Genomic DNA, 18,532 nt, shown 5'->3' with positions numbered 1-18,532 from the left:
TGTGAAAAGATTGTTTTAAATTTGGTGTATTCTAGTATTCTAAAGTGTTATTTTTGTCTATATTTTTGAAATACCAAGAATTTTGAACACTTGTAAAACCCCTGTATACCCCGACACTAATATTACACAGTAATGCATGTGTGTAACCTCCACCACTGTCAAGTTATTGGACCATAAAATGTCTTTGCTGTGTAACATGGAGCACCTTGGTTGGTGTACAAGTCGGTCGTATTCCTGTAATTTACTGCAGCTTCAATGCAACAAACGTGCAAATCGTGTTCTCTCTAATGTGATGTTTATGAAGTAGCAACCAGCTAGCAAGTGCCACTTAGTTGATAATCTCTCATCTTAAGTGTTGACCGAGGGTAAAATACCTTTATGCTGCATTGCTGAAATGAAATATTATAGAAGAATAGAGCTGACATTCATAGGAGACTTCTTAAAAATTGTTTACATGTAACCTGACTTGTGAAACAAGACTTGTGTTGTTACTCTGATTGACATTTACCAGTCATAGAGTCATAGTGAAGTACTGAACAGGTTTAGTACAGAAATGTCTCGCTTGATTTATGTTTTCTTTCCCTATCTGTGCTCAGGTTGTAAAGGCACCTGTTGCATGTGGACGTAATTGTTCTGAACAACAGGCCACTGAGCAGCAACGGGACCCTAACTGTCTTGGGATCATGGCTGGAAGGCTATTTCCTCCTAATACTGTCTCTGACTCCTATGACCTCTGCTTCTTTTTTTTTGTTAACCCCAGTTAGCTGTTTTGTTTCTGCATATAACATCAGTCAGCCGGACCTCTGAGACCTTAGTTCTGGTCTGTGAAGAGTCCGGCGACTCGAAGCAATTGTGGTGACTAATTGCATTGTGAAAAGGAGAAGGAAGTGACAGTATATGGTTTATACAACTCTCTTTGTTTTGTGTAATTGCCACTATGTATTTTTACAACTAATAAATATATCTCACTAAGTATTTGATGCCTTTTTATTTTACCCACATATAATGTAATGAATGTAATGTGTGTACACATTATAGCACAGAACATAAGTGGAGTGGAATTGGGATCACTTGGCAGAATTGGACATCTCCACACCTCTAAATTGTCATAAAACTGCCGATTATGAAGCATAAGAGAAGTTATACAAAAATATCTAAATCTAAATCTACTGCACATAACAAATGTATGTAAAATAATGTATTAATATTTTTATAAATATTTAAAAAATATAGAAAAAAATAAAAATCTATTCATGCTGGCTGATCTCAAATGAGTAAAAGTTGGGGGGGAAAAAGCAAAATAAAAGGTAGAATGAAAGAGATAAAACATACTTTATTTATTTTTATTGAATTATTCATCTGTTTATTTAATTATTTATTTATTTATTTATTTATCTACAAATCTGCAATCTGCTTAAACACTAGAGGGCAGCAACACGTCGCGCAGGGTTCATCATACCGGAAACAAAAGAAATAGAGCGAGCAGCTACAGGAAGTGGACACACAAGAAGTTGACAACAACATCAACAGAGGGATCTTATCATGGCTGCTGACAGTGACGTGAGTGCACTTTATTTAGAGTTTAATCGGTTCAGTAATGAGTGACAGTAAGTTTGAAGTGACTCTAATAAAAGATAATTAATCTTGATCAATTTCCAACGTATGTCTTTCTTCTGCAGCCCGAGTCTGAGGTGTTTGAGATCACCGACTTCACCACAGCGTCGGAGTGGGAACGGTAGGTTCAGTTATCATCACTCCGCTGCAAATACACACAAATACATACACGAAGCGACATTTACAATGTCGTACTAACTGTTCAAAACCCGAAGACAACGCTTAAGGTTGCTAAAAAAAACAGCTGGTGACATTTGACAAACACTGCGACATGAACACGTCATTGTGAACTTAATCTGAATTCCTGGCCTCCATGAAACCACAGGAGACAGCAACACTGGTATTATGCTAAGCCTTTTTAAACATTTAATCGCCAGGTTTGACCTTTACAGATATATGTGACGTCATTTTGACTAGTCGTAATCTCATATATGAAGTTTAGTTGTAGATATCTGTAACGTCATTCTTTCTAGTTAAAACTACAGTTTCATCTTCAATTGGGGATAATTTAATATATCCTGATCTTGAGTTATGACCACTAGTCATAATAATGTTGTAGATATCTGAAACTGGAAGTAAAATATGTCTACAAAATCCATAATGGAATTATAGGTATCTTGCCATAATGGCCCATTTTCTCCTTCAAAGTTGCAATGGGTAAACCCCCTTCATTACAACGTAATCCTAATGTCAGTAAACAATAACTATCAAAATAATAACTCTTCCTAGGATGTTATCTGTACTTGGTAGAGCAGCCTTCTGCTTCCTGGTCAATAATGTCGGCTCCCTGAATGAGTTAAAAACGTTGACTGAAAACTGTATTGCTTGGACTTGGTATTGTGTATTTGTTGTCTTTTGTTGATTTTAAATGTGTTCTTTTGATTTGTTCCTTGTATAATTTGTACTGTGGTATCTTGTACTGGAATGGTCTTGGTTTTCACCTCAAGGGATGTCCTGTTTAAAGACAAATGCAATAATATGTAAAGACCACAGAAAGTTTGTATTTGTTTATTTGTATAGGGTTGTATAGGGTTTCACATCAAGTTAGCTCTCTTATTGGTGTATTTAAACCAATCCCTGCTGCTGCTGCAGGTTTGTGTCAAGAATCGAGGAAGTGCTAAATGACTGGAAGCTGATTGGTAATTCTGCAGGACGGTTGCCCGTAGAAAAGGTATGCTGCTCTTATTAAGCCGCAAATATTCAGCGGAGCAACAACATTATGCTGCTAGTTGTTGGTTTTTTTCATCTGCCCTCTGTGACCTAACATTGTTTGATTACAGGGTGAATACAATAGATGCTCCTGGGGCGAGAAAGCGCAAGAAATAAATTTTGCCGACTTTAAGTTCTTAATAACTCACTACTTCCTGGTACAAGAACAGGAGACGAACGATGAGAAGGACAAGCAGGAGGAAGGTATGACCTTGACTTGAGTGCACTGTAATATTTAGGTTATCTAATAGAGTTATCAGCAATGTTTTAGGATTTGCATTTTAGTGTAATATTTCACTTGCATTTCACATGGCTCAATTCTTCACTGTGCAGACGCATTCCCCTTGGCAATGCAGGACCTTCTGTGTATGAACAATGATTTCCCTCCTCGAGCCCACTGTCTGGTCAGATGGTGAGTTCGGTCATTCATTACCCTTTTGTTTACTGCCATTTATCATTAGATGTTTTGACATTTCTCTGTGGTGACAGGTATGGCTTACGAGAATTTGTCGTCGTCACCCCTGGAACTAACTGTGAGGCCGTCATCAGCGAGTCAAAATGCAATCTGCTCCACAGCTCCATCTCCATTTCTCTGGCCAACAGTGGCTGGTGAGTGACTTTCCAGTGTGACTAATTGTCGTATAAATGTAAACCACGTCATGATAACATAATATGTCATATTGTGTCATGAAGCAGGCTCTGAAAAACTACAGAGAACAAAACTAAAAAGGAGCAGTACCCAAGAGATATTTTACATTTTCCTCTGTATCTGTCTGCTTTCAGTCAGGTCCCAGTATTTGTTCAGATCCAGCAGAAGTGGAGGAAGATGTATGCTGGCGAGTGTCAGGGACCAGGTGTGCGCACTGACTTTGAGATGGTCCACCTCCGGAAGGTGCCGAGTCAGTACAACCACCTGTCTGGCCTGCTTGACATCTTCAAGTCTAAGATAGTAAGTGGTATAGAGCAAGACACACCTGACGTGTCTGTATATAGGCATGTACTGATGTAGGGGCAAGTAACAAGACTGCTTTCTTGTAAAAGCAAATTAAGTTTGTTTACATGAGTCTGCACATATGATTTAATATTCCAGTTAAGGACAAGACCTGGATGAGAACCTGAAGTCAAATCTCTAGCAACTTAAATAAAAAAAACACCCAGTAACCTTGTTGTTTCTTCTCAGGGTTGTAGCCTGTCACCTCAACCACCTGTCAACATCGCGATCCGTTTTACCTACATTCTCCAGGATTGGCAGCAGCATTCGTGGCCGCAGCAGCCTCCAGGTATCAGTTATTTCAATTATCGGTATTTTCAAATATTACATTCTGTCATGGTATCAAAGTGCAACACAGAATTTGACAAAAATTGATCCATAAACTTCTGACTGTATAATCTCTGCCAAATCAAAAGTGCAGGCCATCCGCTCGTGGATGATCAGCCGAAAGACACATTACTTTTACAAGCAATGTGTGGGTTTTTCAGTTGTTGTTTTTTTCATTTGGTCTATGTGTATTTCAATGTTTATGAATTTCTTTTTTGTGGCAGACTTTGACACACTTCTTGGCAGTGAGGTGGGAGGAGTGGAGTTTGGAAAGCTTCCTTTTGGAGCCTGTGAGGAGCCGATCAGGTAAAGACCCATGGTTTCAGTGGGATTTTCATAAACATCAGTTCTCTTGTGTTATTTGCAGTATATTCTCATGTATAATAGGGCGGTTCAATTATTGAATTATTTCAATCTGAATTTTCCTTTTCACCATTAACCAACACCTATTATTAACCTGGTGGAGATCACATGATGCTCCAGGAATGCAGGGTTGGGAATGTGTTTTTGACTAATACACTGTATTTACAAAGTGGACATAGCAGTTAATCACTAGGGGGCGACCTTGCTAGTTACAAAGAGATTACTATTTGAATTGAAGTCTGTGGACACCAGTGTGAGTGACAGCGCTGGCAAACCATTTTTACAGTATATACTGTACTCTATGATCTAATTAAAGAGTATTTGCTTACAATATTCTATTATTTTCTCTTGTAGTGAACTTCATCTTGCAACCACTTGGCCTCACCTGACAGAGGGCATAGTCGTGGACAACGAAGTCTACAGGTGAGAGTGTGTCATAGATTCTCTGACTGCACTTACTCTAAAATAAATTCCACTGCAAAGTATTCTACTCCTCTGATGATCTTAACAAGATTTTATTCTAAGAATGCTTACTTTGTGTTACCTGTCAGTGACCTTGACCCTGTCCAAGCTCCTCACTGGTCAGTCCGAGTCAGGGCAGCAGAAAACCCTCAGTGTTTACTGGGTAAGATGAAGTTCTTGGATTGTGTCTTGGGTTGACATTTCTGGGGAGATATTTACTTTCAAATTAAGTGCATTTAAATGTTGTATGCCCATTGCAGGTGACTTATTAACCGAGTTCTTGAAGCTCGGTGGTAGGAAAGAGTCAACAGAAGAAGTTCTTGGAAGACGAATGGTTGAAGATGATGGAAAAGGTGAGATTATTGGATCGCACAGTTTCTCCTTGTGATGTCGAAAAGAAGCACAACAACATTTAAAACATGGAGCCAACTAAACATATTCTGTTTTTTCTCTCTCTCTCTCTTTAGAAAATAATGACATCAGCTCTGCATTATCTAAGCTAACAGAGCCAGCAGCAGCAGTGCCAATATCTAAACTGTCCGTCTCCAATATGGTGCACAGCGCCCGAAAGCACATCAGGCGCCATAGACGCAATGATGAGTCACCACTCAATGCTGATGTATTAAATTCTGTCCTTCTGGTAAGGGTTTTTTTCATTTCATTTCTTTTTCAATAAGTGTATCATTATCACAGAAAACAATCACGAAAATGGTTGACAACATTTCTTTTATGTCTCAGTATCTCTTTCCTGATGCTGCTGTGGAGAAGTCGTCAGACAACAGCAAGAGCAAAGCTGCAAAGACAAACTCTTGTGGGAAAGTGGACCAAGATAAAAACTCCGACTATGTAAGTCTGCTCTTTTAATACAAAGACACTTTCGCCTACTATGACTATATAATCTCTATTATTTGCATAGTATCTTTGAAAATGTGTGTATCTGAGCTTAAACATTGGTGTTTGTACTTCTATCCCTCTTTAAAACCCCCCCAATACACTGTGTTGCCTCCTTTGTACTTTGTGTGTCCAGAACCTTTTCCTCCAGCTGAAGTCAGCGCCCAGTGACAGTCTGACCTTCCGCCTGGCCCTGTGTGTGTGTCTGGTGAACTATAATCAGGGTGGACTGCGGGCCGTTGCCCACCTCTGGCAGGAGTTTGTACTAGAGTTGCGTTACCGCTGGGAAAACAACTACCTCATTTATGGGTGAGTCTCCTCATAGATAAACTCTCTCTTGACACAGTCATGTTTATTCATATTCAACCTTTGCCCTCTGCTTCTTACTCTGCAGCCTGACTGAAGGATCTCCTGACCTTCGCTGTTGTCTTTTACATCAGAAGCTCCAGGTAGTTATTTATGTAAAAGTGTGTATTTGTGCAATAATGCTTTAATAAAATGCTTCTAAAAAAAAGGAAAGTAATTTGACCACAAACATACAATAATTGTGTTGATAAAATGTATTTGGACTATATTATTTACAGGATTTATTCATTCATTCATTAATTGTCTACTGCTTTATCCTCTCCATGAGGGTTGCGGGGCTGCTGGTGCCAATCCCAGCTGACTTAGGGCGAAAGGCCGGATACACTCTGGACAGGTCTTACAGGATTTACTTGAAGTTAATGGATTGTATGCTGTAGAGATGATCTTACTCTTCAAACAGCCTTATGGAACAACTCAAACTAAAGCCCCGGAGCTCAATCATTACTTTACAGTAGATACACAATACGCCTAATACAGCAAAATGGCCGTCTTCTTCTGCTGCAGTCCATCTGCTGACATCAACAAGGCATTTTTAACTAATGAACTGCTGTTCACAGGATATTTTTTCTCTTTCAGACCATTTTCTGTAAACCTGTTATAATGTTCAATTTGGAACTTCAGCAGGTTGTCTTGACCATGTCTAATAACTAAATACACGAAGTAGCTGTCATGTCATTGGATGTGTCGCTACTGTAGCAATCAGCCCTGGGAGAACCAAACTTTCCCAGGGTTTAAATTGCTCAAAGGATTAGAGTTTTGTATTCCATTACTGAAAGATGCCTCACATTCCCACACAGATGCTGAACTGCTGCATCGAGAGAAGAAGGGCCAGAGATGAAGCTCGCAAGGCGCAAGACGATAGCAAAGAGAGAGAGCGCAAAGTGTCAGGCGGCGGCCCGAACAGCAGCCACAGGCCGGACTCTGCGACGTTAACGGCGACCGCGTCCAGCTCGACAAAGGAGGTGTCCCCGGGAAAGTCCTGGGACTCCTGGAGCGACAGCGAGGAGGAGTTCTTTGAGTGCCTCAGTGATCAGGGGGAGGCCGAAGGTCAGCAGAACGACGGTGAAAAGAATGGAAGTAAAACTAAAGCTGAGGGCAGACTGCACCCTTTTAACAACATGACTCTACTCAACTCGTCAGAACCTCTCTATGTTCCCGTTACACAGGTTAGCATCACTTTCTCTCACACATTTACACCCTGTTTGTCATAGGTTGTTATTTTGGTCAAATTGGATTTTTATTTATTTATTAATTAACATATTGGTTTAGTTAATTAATAGCTAAGAGCTTCAGCTGAATTTGAGAAAAAAGGACTGTGGCTTTTCTCTACAGAGTACAGAGTGCTTGAAGAAATGCACTGACCAAGAAGTACTTCAATATTATTTCAAGATACAAATGCACAGGGAAAACAAGTAGTAAATAAAGTAGTCAAACTTTTTTGCTGTAAATGTGCAACAAAAACATTACATGCAATGGTTAAGTGCATACAACTGAGTAAATGTTCATGATGTTGAAAAGAGCCATTAATGACACCATCAGGATGAGCTTCTTGCCACATCTCTAGTAACTCCAGCATCTCTCGATTGTATGTATCAGTAAACGGCGCGTTATTTGTCTCTCTGGTGAGCCTAAAATTGCAATTATCAATTGTGATTTTTCAGGAACCTGCTCCCATGACAGAGGATCTGTTGGAAGAGCAGTCAGAGGTTCTGGCCAAACTGGGCACATCAGCTGAAGGTACACACCTGCGTGCACGGATGCAGAGCGCCTGTCTACTCTCTGACATGGAGTCCTTTAAGGTGAGGAAACGCCTGTCCACTGTCAGCGCAGTCTAATTAGTTAAGGATGTATTTGTATATCCGATTTGAAAGCACTGTCCACGTCTCTTCACAGGCGGCCAACCCTGGCTGTGTTCTGGCGGACTTTGTGCGCTGGTATTCGCCTCGGGATTACGTGGAGGAGGAGGTGGTGGACGAGAAGGGTGCCACGGTAGTGAAGGGCAGTCTCAGTCCCAGGATGAAGATCCCAGGCAACATGTGGGTGGAAGCGTGGGACACGGCCAGAGTGACACCTGTACGCCGCCAGAAAAGACTTTTCGATGACACTAAGGAGGCTGAGAAGGTATTTTTTGTTCTGAAGAGCAGGAAAATACAGCAACAGCTGACGCCACTGAATTAAGCTTTCTCCTATAAAACAATGTCCCTGACTGGATATGGCGTTTGTATTTTTAGGTCCTGCATTATTTGGCATTGCAGAAGCCTGCAGATCTGACCCGCCATCTCCTGCCGTGCATAATTCATGCTGCTATTCTGAAGTTGAAAGAGGAGGGTAGGTCACTATTGTTTCGTTGCATCTCGTCACAAGTGCCTAACATCTCCTTAAGCCTTAAAAAGTGTCTGGAAAACTGTGCCTTTGACAGACATGTCGATGTTTAATGTTCATAAAAAATATCATAGGTATAAAGGTATAAATCATGACCATTTTCTTCCTTTGTGTCTGGAATTATATCTGTGATTATTTTCTTCTCTTCCGAAGTCTGCTTATTTTCCATTGAACAAGCATGTGTCAGCCTCAGGCAGAACACAAGAGATGAAATTCAGCCCCCTAGTGGTTGGGGGGGAGGGAATCTCCTAAAAAGTTAGACATGGCTCCTACACACACTATTTTCATCTTCAGCTTAATTATTTTTTATGTCCTTTTTGTCTCTTAAAATGTATAAAAGCATTTCAGAATGAGGCCTAGTCTAAATGTACAGAATGGAAAAAAGGTTTTCACTGTAGCTTTTAATCTCTTCTCTCCTGTCTCTTCTCTCAGAGTCGGTAGAAGATATTCCATCGGTCAAGAAAAGCATTCAGCAGGCGATCTCTCAAGCCTGTAAGCTGCTTCACCCTTACAACCAAGACAACAAGAAGTTGGAGGTCAGTGACAGGACAGGCTGGAAATGTAACCCCGTGTTCATTCATTCTTTTTCGTTTTTTATTGTTTAATTCTCAAAAACACAACTTGATTAAATGTCACCTTGACCTGTAGAGTTGGTCGCGCAATAACCAGAGGTCCATGCTTCATCCCCGTGTGAGCAAACTTTCTTTAAAACATATGGATATATATGGGCTTGTTAGTTTGGTGGAGGTACAGGACTTTTGAGTTCAGTTCTGGTTCTGCCCGCATGTTAATGTGACTTCTTTTTTTTTTTTTGTCTACAGGATTTCATCAACCAGCTGATTTCCATGGAGATCGCCATCACTCGAGCTCGCTCGCTCAAGGCCAAGTTTGCTGTCAATGACAGCGAGAAGGGAGAGAACAGGGATGAATTAGAGAAGTGAGTCATGCAGTTGTCTCTGGCTGTCTCCACATAACTGCCCAGGACCACATGACATGTTACTGACCAATCAAAAGCCAGCTGAAATCATATTGGTTGTTTTTTTTTTTGTCGAGGTTTGTGAGCTCACTGTTGGAGGAACCAGAAGTTGTCGTCATAGGAGCAGGTCAGGGCCCGGCCGGCAGCATCATTCACAGGCTGTTTGTCAACGCTCAGAGGGTAAGAAGTCTCACCTTCTCACTCCTGCAAGTATCTGTGATTCTGTTCATATCTTGTCTGAGAAACTCACATGTGTAAGTGAATGGATAAAGCAGTTCCTCAGACCCTCTTGAAACACAGTTATGTGATTGTTCTTTTTTTTTTCTTTTCTTTTTTGTTGTTACACTTTCTCCATTCGACCATGTGTTTGTGTATTTCTTTCCCCCCTGCTGCTTGTGTAAAGCTGACTGACTTCACCAGTGATGAGGTAACAATGACCAATGAGACTTCACCTCCCCCCCCTCAAAATACAAGAAAAAACCCAGTCCCTCTACTGTTCCATCCATGGCATGTGAACAACAAACACGAAAATGCACATATATGCGTTTATTTCAGCATATATGCAACGCTTCTGCAGAGTCTGCACCTCTTTACAAAATAAAAGCCCCCTTTATATTTTTCAGTATTTAAATTATTTCTTTCAATCATTTCCCGGTATGGTGTTTGGTGCATGTAATGCTGAAAGCTTTTCTGTTATTTACACGATTATGTTCAGTGAGATTAAAACCCTATGATACATAAAGTTTATCACTTTATATTAAAATTAGGTAAAATACAGTTCAGGCGCAATCTCTGCTTAGTTTCTTAGATCGAATAGTAGACAATAATGAAATGATTCAGTGTTTAATATCGACAAATGGAGCAAATGATTAAACAAATTGACTTCCTGTATTTTATCTCCATCCCCTCTCATATTCCTCTGATGCGGCCTGTTTTAAAAGGAGACTATTTTTGGTGACATGGAGGTTTGCACAGCAAAATATTATGTGTACATAATATGTGTAGTGATTATAGTCTTGATTTGGTGGCTAGCTGGTGTTAGATTCCCTGTAGTTCCAGATCAGCAGTCTTTATTCACACGTAAAAACCAAATAACTGTCTCATCCTATTTTTGTCCTCCATTTTCTGTCTTCCCCTGACTACTGTACTGAGTCAAGAGTCTGATGTGTCTCTATCTTTTGGGCTTTACATGTTTAGTTTAGTCCACAATAATCAATATTCAACTTCCTTTTGTCCCTCCTCCTTTTAAAGTGTTCCTCCTTATTTAATGTGGTATTCAGTAAGTTTGAAGTAGACACAGAGTATTTTACCTGCACACCCTGACCTCACTGTTTTTTGTTTTTGTGTGCCTGTGTGTGTGAGAGAGCTTTTGTGCATGTAAACATCATATATGGGTTACAGCACACAGAAAATCTATGGTTTATTGCACGATATTATACTCATGGCCATAGCAGAAAAAGTATTCAAGGTGGAATAAACCAAAGTTTCCAGCCTTTGCTACTGAGATTATTCTGTTTAAGTGTAAACCCATATCTAGATTCCTGATCAGAGTTTTGATATTGAGGCGTCACAAATATAAATCATTTTGGTTTATTGTGAAACTGCAGGAAAGGGGATATCAGCTGAGTAGGCGTCCAGGACACAATCTGAGTGATCCATTCTTCAATGTATCTTGGATGTGTTTAAAAACCTGTACTTAGAGGTTTTGATTGGATCACTAAGGATGGATTACTTGGTCTTAAGTGGGTCAGTGCCAGTGACAGTTGGACATGGTAACATTAACATATTCTTGGCTTGTTGTTTATAAGATACATCATGAATAAGCCTTTAAAAAATAATCTTTAAATGTACAATGTGTAAATGTGCGTGTTGCAGCTGAGCAGCCCTCACCCCCTTCAGTTCCAAGTGTGTTGGAGAACCTATGTAGCTTTCGATGAAAATAAAGTATGATTATTTTATCTTAAATTTCTGCCAAAAAATTAACCTAAAATGTTGGCCTTTTAAAAATGGTCCATAGCACAACTAAAAAAATTAACCTGTGTACAGACAGGATATTCAGTTTTTTCACAGTGTGGATATAAACAGTTTATATGCTTTATGCTTTTTGAACTACATACACACTACACAAAGACCTCGCCCCGTTTCCCATTTTTTTTAAATTGTTGATTATTAACTTCCCTTTCTCTCCACCTCAGGCTGCCCTACTATCACCACTGGATGAAGACTCGGGCAGTGACAGGAAATCGACAGGAGGAAGCAACAAAGTGCCTGACTTCCCGTCTCCGGCAGGCCGGGAGATTCTTTTGAGAACGTGCGTCCCTCGGCCGGCGCCGTACTCCAAACCTCTGCCGCAGCGGCTCTTCTGTGTACTGATGAGGGAGGAGTTTAGGCTGGCGGGGGCTTTCTCTTTGGACACGTCCTTCTTCTAATATCATACGTTTACACGTTATTTAATCTTACAAACCATGTTCCATTTGCTAAATCAAAGTTGCACCAGAAGCAGAGGCTCAACAGTATTGATAACAACTTGTGGCTGCAGAGGGCGCTGCTGCTCAACCAAAGGTACATAGTGCCACTTTAAAATGATTCCCAATTGCAGTAATTAAAATGTGGAATATATTATTATTGACAACATGCAATAACATGAATCACCCACCACACATCATGTCCATGTGTTGAAGTCCATGATATTTTAATGTATTGATTCCACTCGACTTTAACAGTTGCTGATCCCTAAAAACAAGAAAGCATTTGCATAAATAATTATTGTTAATATATTAGTTAAAAATGCTCAATAATTAAATTGTTTAACTTGTATGTACTTAATCGCAGCAGTGGCCAGTCCGATTGCTCAACAGTTTGCATTCATTTCTCTTCACTTCTGTGCAATTAACTCACTTTTGTCATGTTATTAAAACATATATGGTATGTGTCGTACTGATGTGACAAGTGATCTGTAATGGGTGAACCACGGCAAATGTCAAATGTGGATCCAAAATGTATGTAATGTAATAAATGCTGTTCTCTTGTCTCAATCTGTGCTTCTGTCTTTGTCATATACATGTTCAGATTATGAAATAAAGGGTATTTCTTGACAGATGAAAAAGCTTATAATGAAAAATATCACTGATTAAAATAAATAAACTAAGGAATCGTTTATTTGTATTGATTCGGCTTGTTTTCCTGGGAGGTATATAGCATTTGTTTAGAATTGTTTTGTAGTTACTGGAATGAGAAACTGTTGTGAATACTCCAATCCGGGAGGGGGCGGTAGAGCTGTGTTAACCGCTACTAATCAAGAAGAAGTCAACAAGCAGGAAGAAAACTTGTAGATTAGTTTCACAACAGAAAACGTACACGTCAACTGTTGTTTTCCCCCTCCTCCATTTCGGTCTATTCGGTAGTTTAATTCATCTTTTAAGTGGTCTTTAGCTCAATGGCCAGTTCTTTTCCAAGCGTCTCAGAGCTGGTGGCAGGTGCTCGGCATCAGTATGGAAAGCTGTTCGGGGAAGAGGCGCCTCTGGTGGCGGTGTGTGCTCCGGGAAGAGTCAACCTGATCGGGGAACACACCGACTACAACCAGGGATTTGTTCTGCCAATGGTAAACCTATATACCCACTTATATTCACATGTTCGAAATAAACTAAACTGAACTGAACTGATATTCACTTATGTGAGAGTGGTTGTGTTAAACCTGTGAAGTGACGTTCAGCTTGAATCGTGTTCTTGTTGCAGACAAGTCGCTGCATTAAAAAGATTCACTATCCGCAGCCCTGGATTAGAATGGATAGATTAGACAATTTTAAGTAGAAACATTAAAATCAATGAAAGAGTTGGGGGAGAAGACATTGTGTCATGTGTCATATGACACGGTGTGAATTAATGTCAAATATCCAATGCAAAACTGACTTCACTGCAGTACCTCTGTTTACATGTTTCACTTCCTATGCATGTTACTAGAGATTGTACTGACACTGGCTGCCTGGATTGTAAACATAGGCATCATCACCTGGCTCTAGAACATCAAGTCTGTTTGCTTTGTAACATCTATTTGCTTTCCTATATAAACTGTCTGAATGAACAATTAATCAAATGTAGTTTGAAAGACCCCCAGCAGCTACAAGTCTACATGTTGTGCTTGTGGAATAACATGATTTTCTGAGATTAACAAACACTTTTTTTGTTTTTTCACGTTTTTTTGTGTTTTGTGGCGAAGGCACTGCCTCTGGTCACTGTGGTGGTTGGCAGTAAAACCTCTGGACAGGACGTCACGGTGGTGACGGCAACCAAGGATGTTGATGAGCCTGTTAGAGTGGACTTCAGCCTGCCCAGTGATGGATCACTGCTGTGTCCAGGATCACCCAGTTGGGCAAACTATGTGAAAGGTGTTATCCAACATTACAGGGGTAAACAAAAGAACAATGGCTGCATCCACAACTCAAAAAATCCTCCTTATTTTTTTAAATACCAAAAGTATTAAAACTGTAGTGTTGGCTCTTTAATATAAACAAATGTCAGTTGCATTCAAACTATTGTCAAATGAGTTGACACAATGCTGATTAGCCTGTCTGCTCCACACTATTCCCTGTGTTTCTCAGTATAGCAGTGTTTACATCTCATGTTGCCTGGCGACAGGAAGTGATTTTATTTACATCGAGACAGAAAGAGAAGCAACATTGCGCGAGTAACGTGAGGTTGGAGTATGACTGAAAACATGACGACGCAGCCGCAAAAGTTTCAGAAGTCAATTCTGCTGCTTCATATCTGATAGTATTGCCTGACAAGTATGAGCCCGATTCTTGATGAAGAACGCTGACTAAACAGAGGCAGAATAATATTAGAAACAACAAGTTTTGCCCTCCAGCTTCAAATTGTCACTACTGAAAGTAAATGAGAGTAGACACACAGCAGATAATTGTTAATCTCGGTATCATCTTATCTTGCGTGGTTTTTGCAAGACACGACATTGATGTAATGTGTATTATCTCTGTGTTTTGTTTGCCTCAGCACCTCCTCTCCCAGGTTTCAGGGCAGTCATAGCCAGCAGTGTTCCTCTGGGAGGAGGCCTGTCCAGCTCTGCCTCTCTGGAAGTGGCTGTCTACACATTCCTGCAGCAACTCAAGCCAGGTCAAAGTCACTCTATTACAGTGTATTAAATGTTTTCCTTTAATTGTGTGAGTGTGGATCTGCAGGTGCAGTATATATGAGCCTTTATTTGCCCTGTTTCCGTAGATGATGGAGACAAGGTGGCCAAAGCGATGAGCTGTCAGCAGGCAGAACACACTCATGCTGGTGTGCCATGTGGCATCATGGATCAGTTTGTGTCTGTCCTTGGGAAGGAGGGGCACGCTCTGCTCATCGATTGCAGGTAGTGTAAACATCCAGTGTGAGAGTAGATGAATCCAAATGTCCTTGACATTGTCATGTAGAAAATACATATTTACATTCACTTTGGTGTCTGACGTAGGTCCCTGGAAGCCACCTCCATCCCCCTGACAGACCCAGAGCTGGTCATTCTCATCACTAACACAAACGTGAAGCACTCTCTGACTGGCAGTGAGTATCCCACGAGACGCAGACAGTGCGAGCAGGCTGCATCGATCCTGGGAAAGGCCAGTCTCAGAGACGCCACCATGAAGGACTTGGAAGGTGTGAAGTACATTTTGTTGATTATCTTGTTCTTTTTCATTCCGTAGATCTCATGTCACAGTTTATAATAATCTATTGATAATCTGTCCATATAATATATTAACAGTCAACTATTTTCATCATTGATAAATGAGTTTGAGTGTTTGTTTATTTTCGATAATTAATACAAGCTTCTTGGTTTTTCAGCTTTTTAAATGGGAATATTTTCTAGTTTCTTTGCCCCAGAAATCATTAGAGCTGAATGATTTTAGTTTGAGGACAAAATAAGGCATTTAAGAATATCATAATTGTAAGGTTTGGGAAACACCAATCAACATTTTCTGACATATTATGGACCAAATGACAGATTAAGATAAGATTAATGCTCTAACACAAATAATTTACTTACATAATGTGAATATGCCAGTAAAGTGAATATCTTGGGTTCAAGGATAAAACAAAACAACATCTGAGATCAGCATCATTTTGAGGTTTAGAAAATAGTTTTGACCATTTTTTTATATTTTATGGACAAAACATAATGTATGATAATGAAAATAAGTTAAGTCGACCAGAGCAAGAGCAGTTTGACTGACAACACTTTATAATTCCAGAGGCAAGAGACAAAATGGATGATGTTACTTATCGAAGAGCTCGTCATGTGATTGAGGAGATCGGACGCACTGTTCAAGCTGCCGAGAGCCTCAAAAAAGGAGCCTACAGAGACTTTGGCAGGCTTATGGTTGAGAGCCACAAATCTCTCAGGTATAGTTCAAGCAGCTGCGTCTCATCCGAGTCAGAGTGTTTGAGAGACATTTAAGGAGGTGTTCAGTGACTTTGGTGTTTTTGTGTCAGGGATCTGTACGAGGTGAGCTGCAAGGAACTGGACGAGCTGGTATCTGCAGCCATGGAGGTGGAGGGGGTGTTTGGCAGCCGGATGACAGGCGGAGGGTTTGGCGGTTGCACTGTGACCTTGTTGCAGGCCGGTGTCATTGACAAGACTATACTTCACATCAAGGTGAACACACTCATCATCATGCATGCTCTCTGTTACTGTTTACAAAAGTCTTGGTTTCACTGGAGATACTTTCCTTGTTAATCCTTCACTACAGATTTTTACTTTACTTAACATTGAGGACATTAGCAGAGGTCGCGTGTGCATCTGGGCGTGGAACAACCGGTTCTTTATTTGTGTTCACTTCAGACAATGTCAGCATTGTCAGCATATTCTACCCAGGTCCTTTTTCTCCATTTTAACCTGTGCCATGTGCCAACAACTATGAGCTTTGTTCCTGCTCCATTCAAGCCTTTTGTACATACATTTAACATTCTCCTAGTCCTGCTTTATGAGCACTTCTCCTACAGAACAACAACTCAGGGTCTCAAGAGCCCCCATACATGCACCTTGAGGCCAAACGGGCTGAAACTGGAATAGCTGCTGAGGCCTAAACTCCCACAGGACCACTATGACAAACAATGCAAGCAGGCAGTAACTGCTGGTAACATAACCCCCAGAGAAAGATTAGATAGTAAAGAAAAGACGCACTTGAAATAAGTTCCAGTTTTTTTTAAAGTCAAGCTCAGGTTTTGCTGAAAATAAGCCCAGGAATTTTATTAATGTGGTCCGTCTTGTTACGAACTGCAGAGAAATTGTTTCAAACGGCTTGAGGGGTAGTATATCACATGATGCGTAAATACATCACACTGTCAAAATTCTTGTTTTTAATTGAACAAAGAGTCTTTGATTCTGACAGCATTCAAGCATGGGTGGGTGTTTTTGTGCTCTTAGTTTGTCAGAGTCGCTTGTTTGCCAGTAACTAAAACATCTGCACCAACATTAAATTGAGCTTAATCACAGTGTTTAATGACCAGATAAAACGCTTATTACCTTGTCCCACGGCTGTGTTTGCTTGGCTTTTGAATGCTAGTTATTTAGTTCGTAATCTTAGTGTTGAAGCAGCAGTAGTTAAGGAAGAAAAGGTGGAATAAGTTCTGGGCAGTAGAGGAAAGGTGTCTTGTTGTGCAAACAAATCCAGCCTTTTCCTCCTGCTCTCTGAACTTCCTTCCTCAAACTGGGAGAGATATGGTTATGGCTGTTGTTCAGTTGTTCTGAAACTAATAAAGAGGGAGTGTCTAATTAGGTGCCTGCACCACAATGCATTTAGTTCAAATTTGTTACTCACAAAATGTACATTTCACGTCAGTGTGTTTTCATAAACATATCACGCTTGACTGTCAGATTTACTGATTTGATTGGGACTCACTGTTGGCTTAAAGCTTCAGTGGTTTCCCGCGCTCATTGTCTGGATGTGTTTGTTTTTCCTTTCTTAATAGGAGCGATACAATGGGACCCCGACATTCTATGTCACAACTCCTTCAGCGGGAGCTCGGACTCTCAGTCTGTCATGAATTATTTGAACACATCAGCCATTTACCACTTGGATGTTTTGTTTTTTTGTTGTTTACAATTGCTGCTAATAACTTTCTAATCAGTCATGCAGAGTTAGAGCTGCACTAAAACGTGGGAAGTGCCTTTACTCTTCAACAAATCTCCCTTGTAACTTTATGTTTCATGTTGATTATGAAATACTTTTGCCTATAGATACCTTGTAGCAACAGTAAACACAAACGCTTGATAGATTATATACTTCCATTTGACTAACATGAAATGAAGGGTTAACTTGATGCCAGTAGCTTAAATGAAACCTCCTGTGGGAGAGTCATGAGTGTGTCACGGCTTAAAAGATTTGCCGACGTTTATTTTACTGAGACTGTGGTCTGTTTTTTCAGATTAAGTTGTACCCACAGTGTCAAACTTTACACGTCTTAATTTTCTCTGCTCATGTCTGTCCGTCTGACGTGTTCAAACTCAAATAATCATGGTGTACTTGCTGCGTTTTTGCGTTGGTGAGAATAAATGAGATTGCAAATTATATAAATAATATCTTTTAGGTGTGTGGATTAAAGTATATGAAATATAAACTGTGCTGCTATGTATCTGATGTTATCACAAACTTTGCTTTGAGTGTGATAATGACATTTTCTGTCCATATTGTAAATTCACTTGTCATTTGTCATGTATGTGTCCCCAAAAAATAAATCACCACAACTATATTTATTTGAGACTCTACTGACTGCAATGATTGGTAGACGGCGGTAGGTGGCGCCACATGCCAAAACATGATTTGCAGTCTGCAAAATATTTTTTTTAATGCAAATATTTTGGCTGTACTGTTGTTGTTGGTGAGTTCAGTATGTTATATGAACATTATTCCTCTCTGTGTCATATTAAGGAGGATTTTGTGGCCAGTTGTTTTAAATTT

The 18,532-nt window shown here is 40.1% G+C and overlaps 2 protein-coding genes across 3 annotated transcripts; both read left to right on the top strand.

Annotated features, from left to right (window-relative positions):
• The first annotated feature begins 1,497 nt into the window (after positions 1-1,497).
• On the top strand, positions 1,498-12,609 carry rab3gap1 (RAB3 GTPase activating protein subunit 1). 2 transcript variants are annotated; one of them, XM_083903893.1, is made up of 25 exons: positions 1,498-1,560; positions 1,680-1,735; positions 2,707-2,785; positions 2,895-3,027; positions 3,157-3,235; positions 3,313-3,432; positions 3,607-3,772; positions 4,004-4,103; positions 4,366-4,447; positions 4,859-4,927; positions 5,056-5,129; positions 5,227-5,319; positions 5,434-5,606; positions 5,705-5,812; positions 5,994-6,166; positions 6,252-6,306; positions 7,021-7,389; positions 7,885-8,022; positions 8,117-8,344; positions 8,455-8,551; positions 9,038-9,141; positions 9,254-9,295; positions 9,427-9,542; positions 9,659-9,761; positions 11,777-12,609. In XM_083903893.1, exons 1-25 carry the CDS (start codon positions 1,543-1,545, stop codon positions 12,008-12,010), a joined length of 3,009 nt encoding a protein of 1,002 aa, XP_083760019.1. In that variant the 5' UTR covers positions 1,498-1,542; the 3' UTR covers positions 12,011-12,609. The 2 variants fall into 2 exon arrangements, with proteins under 2 accessions (XP_083760019.1, XP_083760020.1); XM_083903894.1 differs by lacking the exon at positions 9,254-9,295.
• A 408-nt stretch (positions 12,610-13,017) lies between these two features.
• On the top strand, positions 13,018-18,270 carry galk1 (galactokinase 1; the record flags this gene model as incomplete). Its single annotated transcript, XM_083904098.1, has 8 exons — positions 13,018-13,182; positions 13,798-13,987; positions 14,589-14,708; positions 14,814-14,949; positions 15,049-15,230; positions 15,824-15,974; positions 16,065-16,227; positions 17,544-18,270. 8 exons carry the CDS (start codon positions 13,018-13,020, stop codon positions 17,616-17,618), a joined length of 1,182 nt encoding a protein of 393 aa, XP_083760224.1. The 3' UTR covers positions 17,619-18,270.
• Between the last annotated feature and the right edge of the window lie 262 nt (positions 18,271-18,532).

This window comes from Microchirus variegatus (genome assembly GCF_963457635.1).
Source record: "Microchirus variegatus genome assembly, chromosome: 17".
Lineage (NCBI taxonomy): Eukaryota > Metazoa > Chordata > Actinopteri > Pleuronectiformes > Soleidae > Microchirus > Microchirus variegatus.
Note: the sequence above shows the minus strand (reverse complement) of the source record. Positions and strands in the feature narration are given on the sequence as shown.

What these genes read in the sequence shown, in the direction of transcription:
- rab3gap1 (XM_083903893.1), top strand. An exon ending in GCCCACTGTCTGGTCAGATG is followed by an intron (nt 3,236 to 3,312) that starts GTGAGTTCGGTC and finishes CTGTGGTGACAG; the next exon opens with GTATGGCTTACGAGAATTTG. An exon ending in TCTATGTTCCCGTTACACAG is followed by an intron (nt 7,390 to 7,884) that starts GTTAGCATCACT and finishes GTGATTTTTCAG; the next exon opens with GAACCTGCTCCCATGACAGA.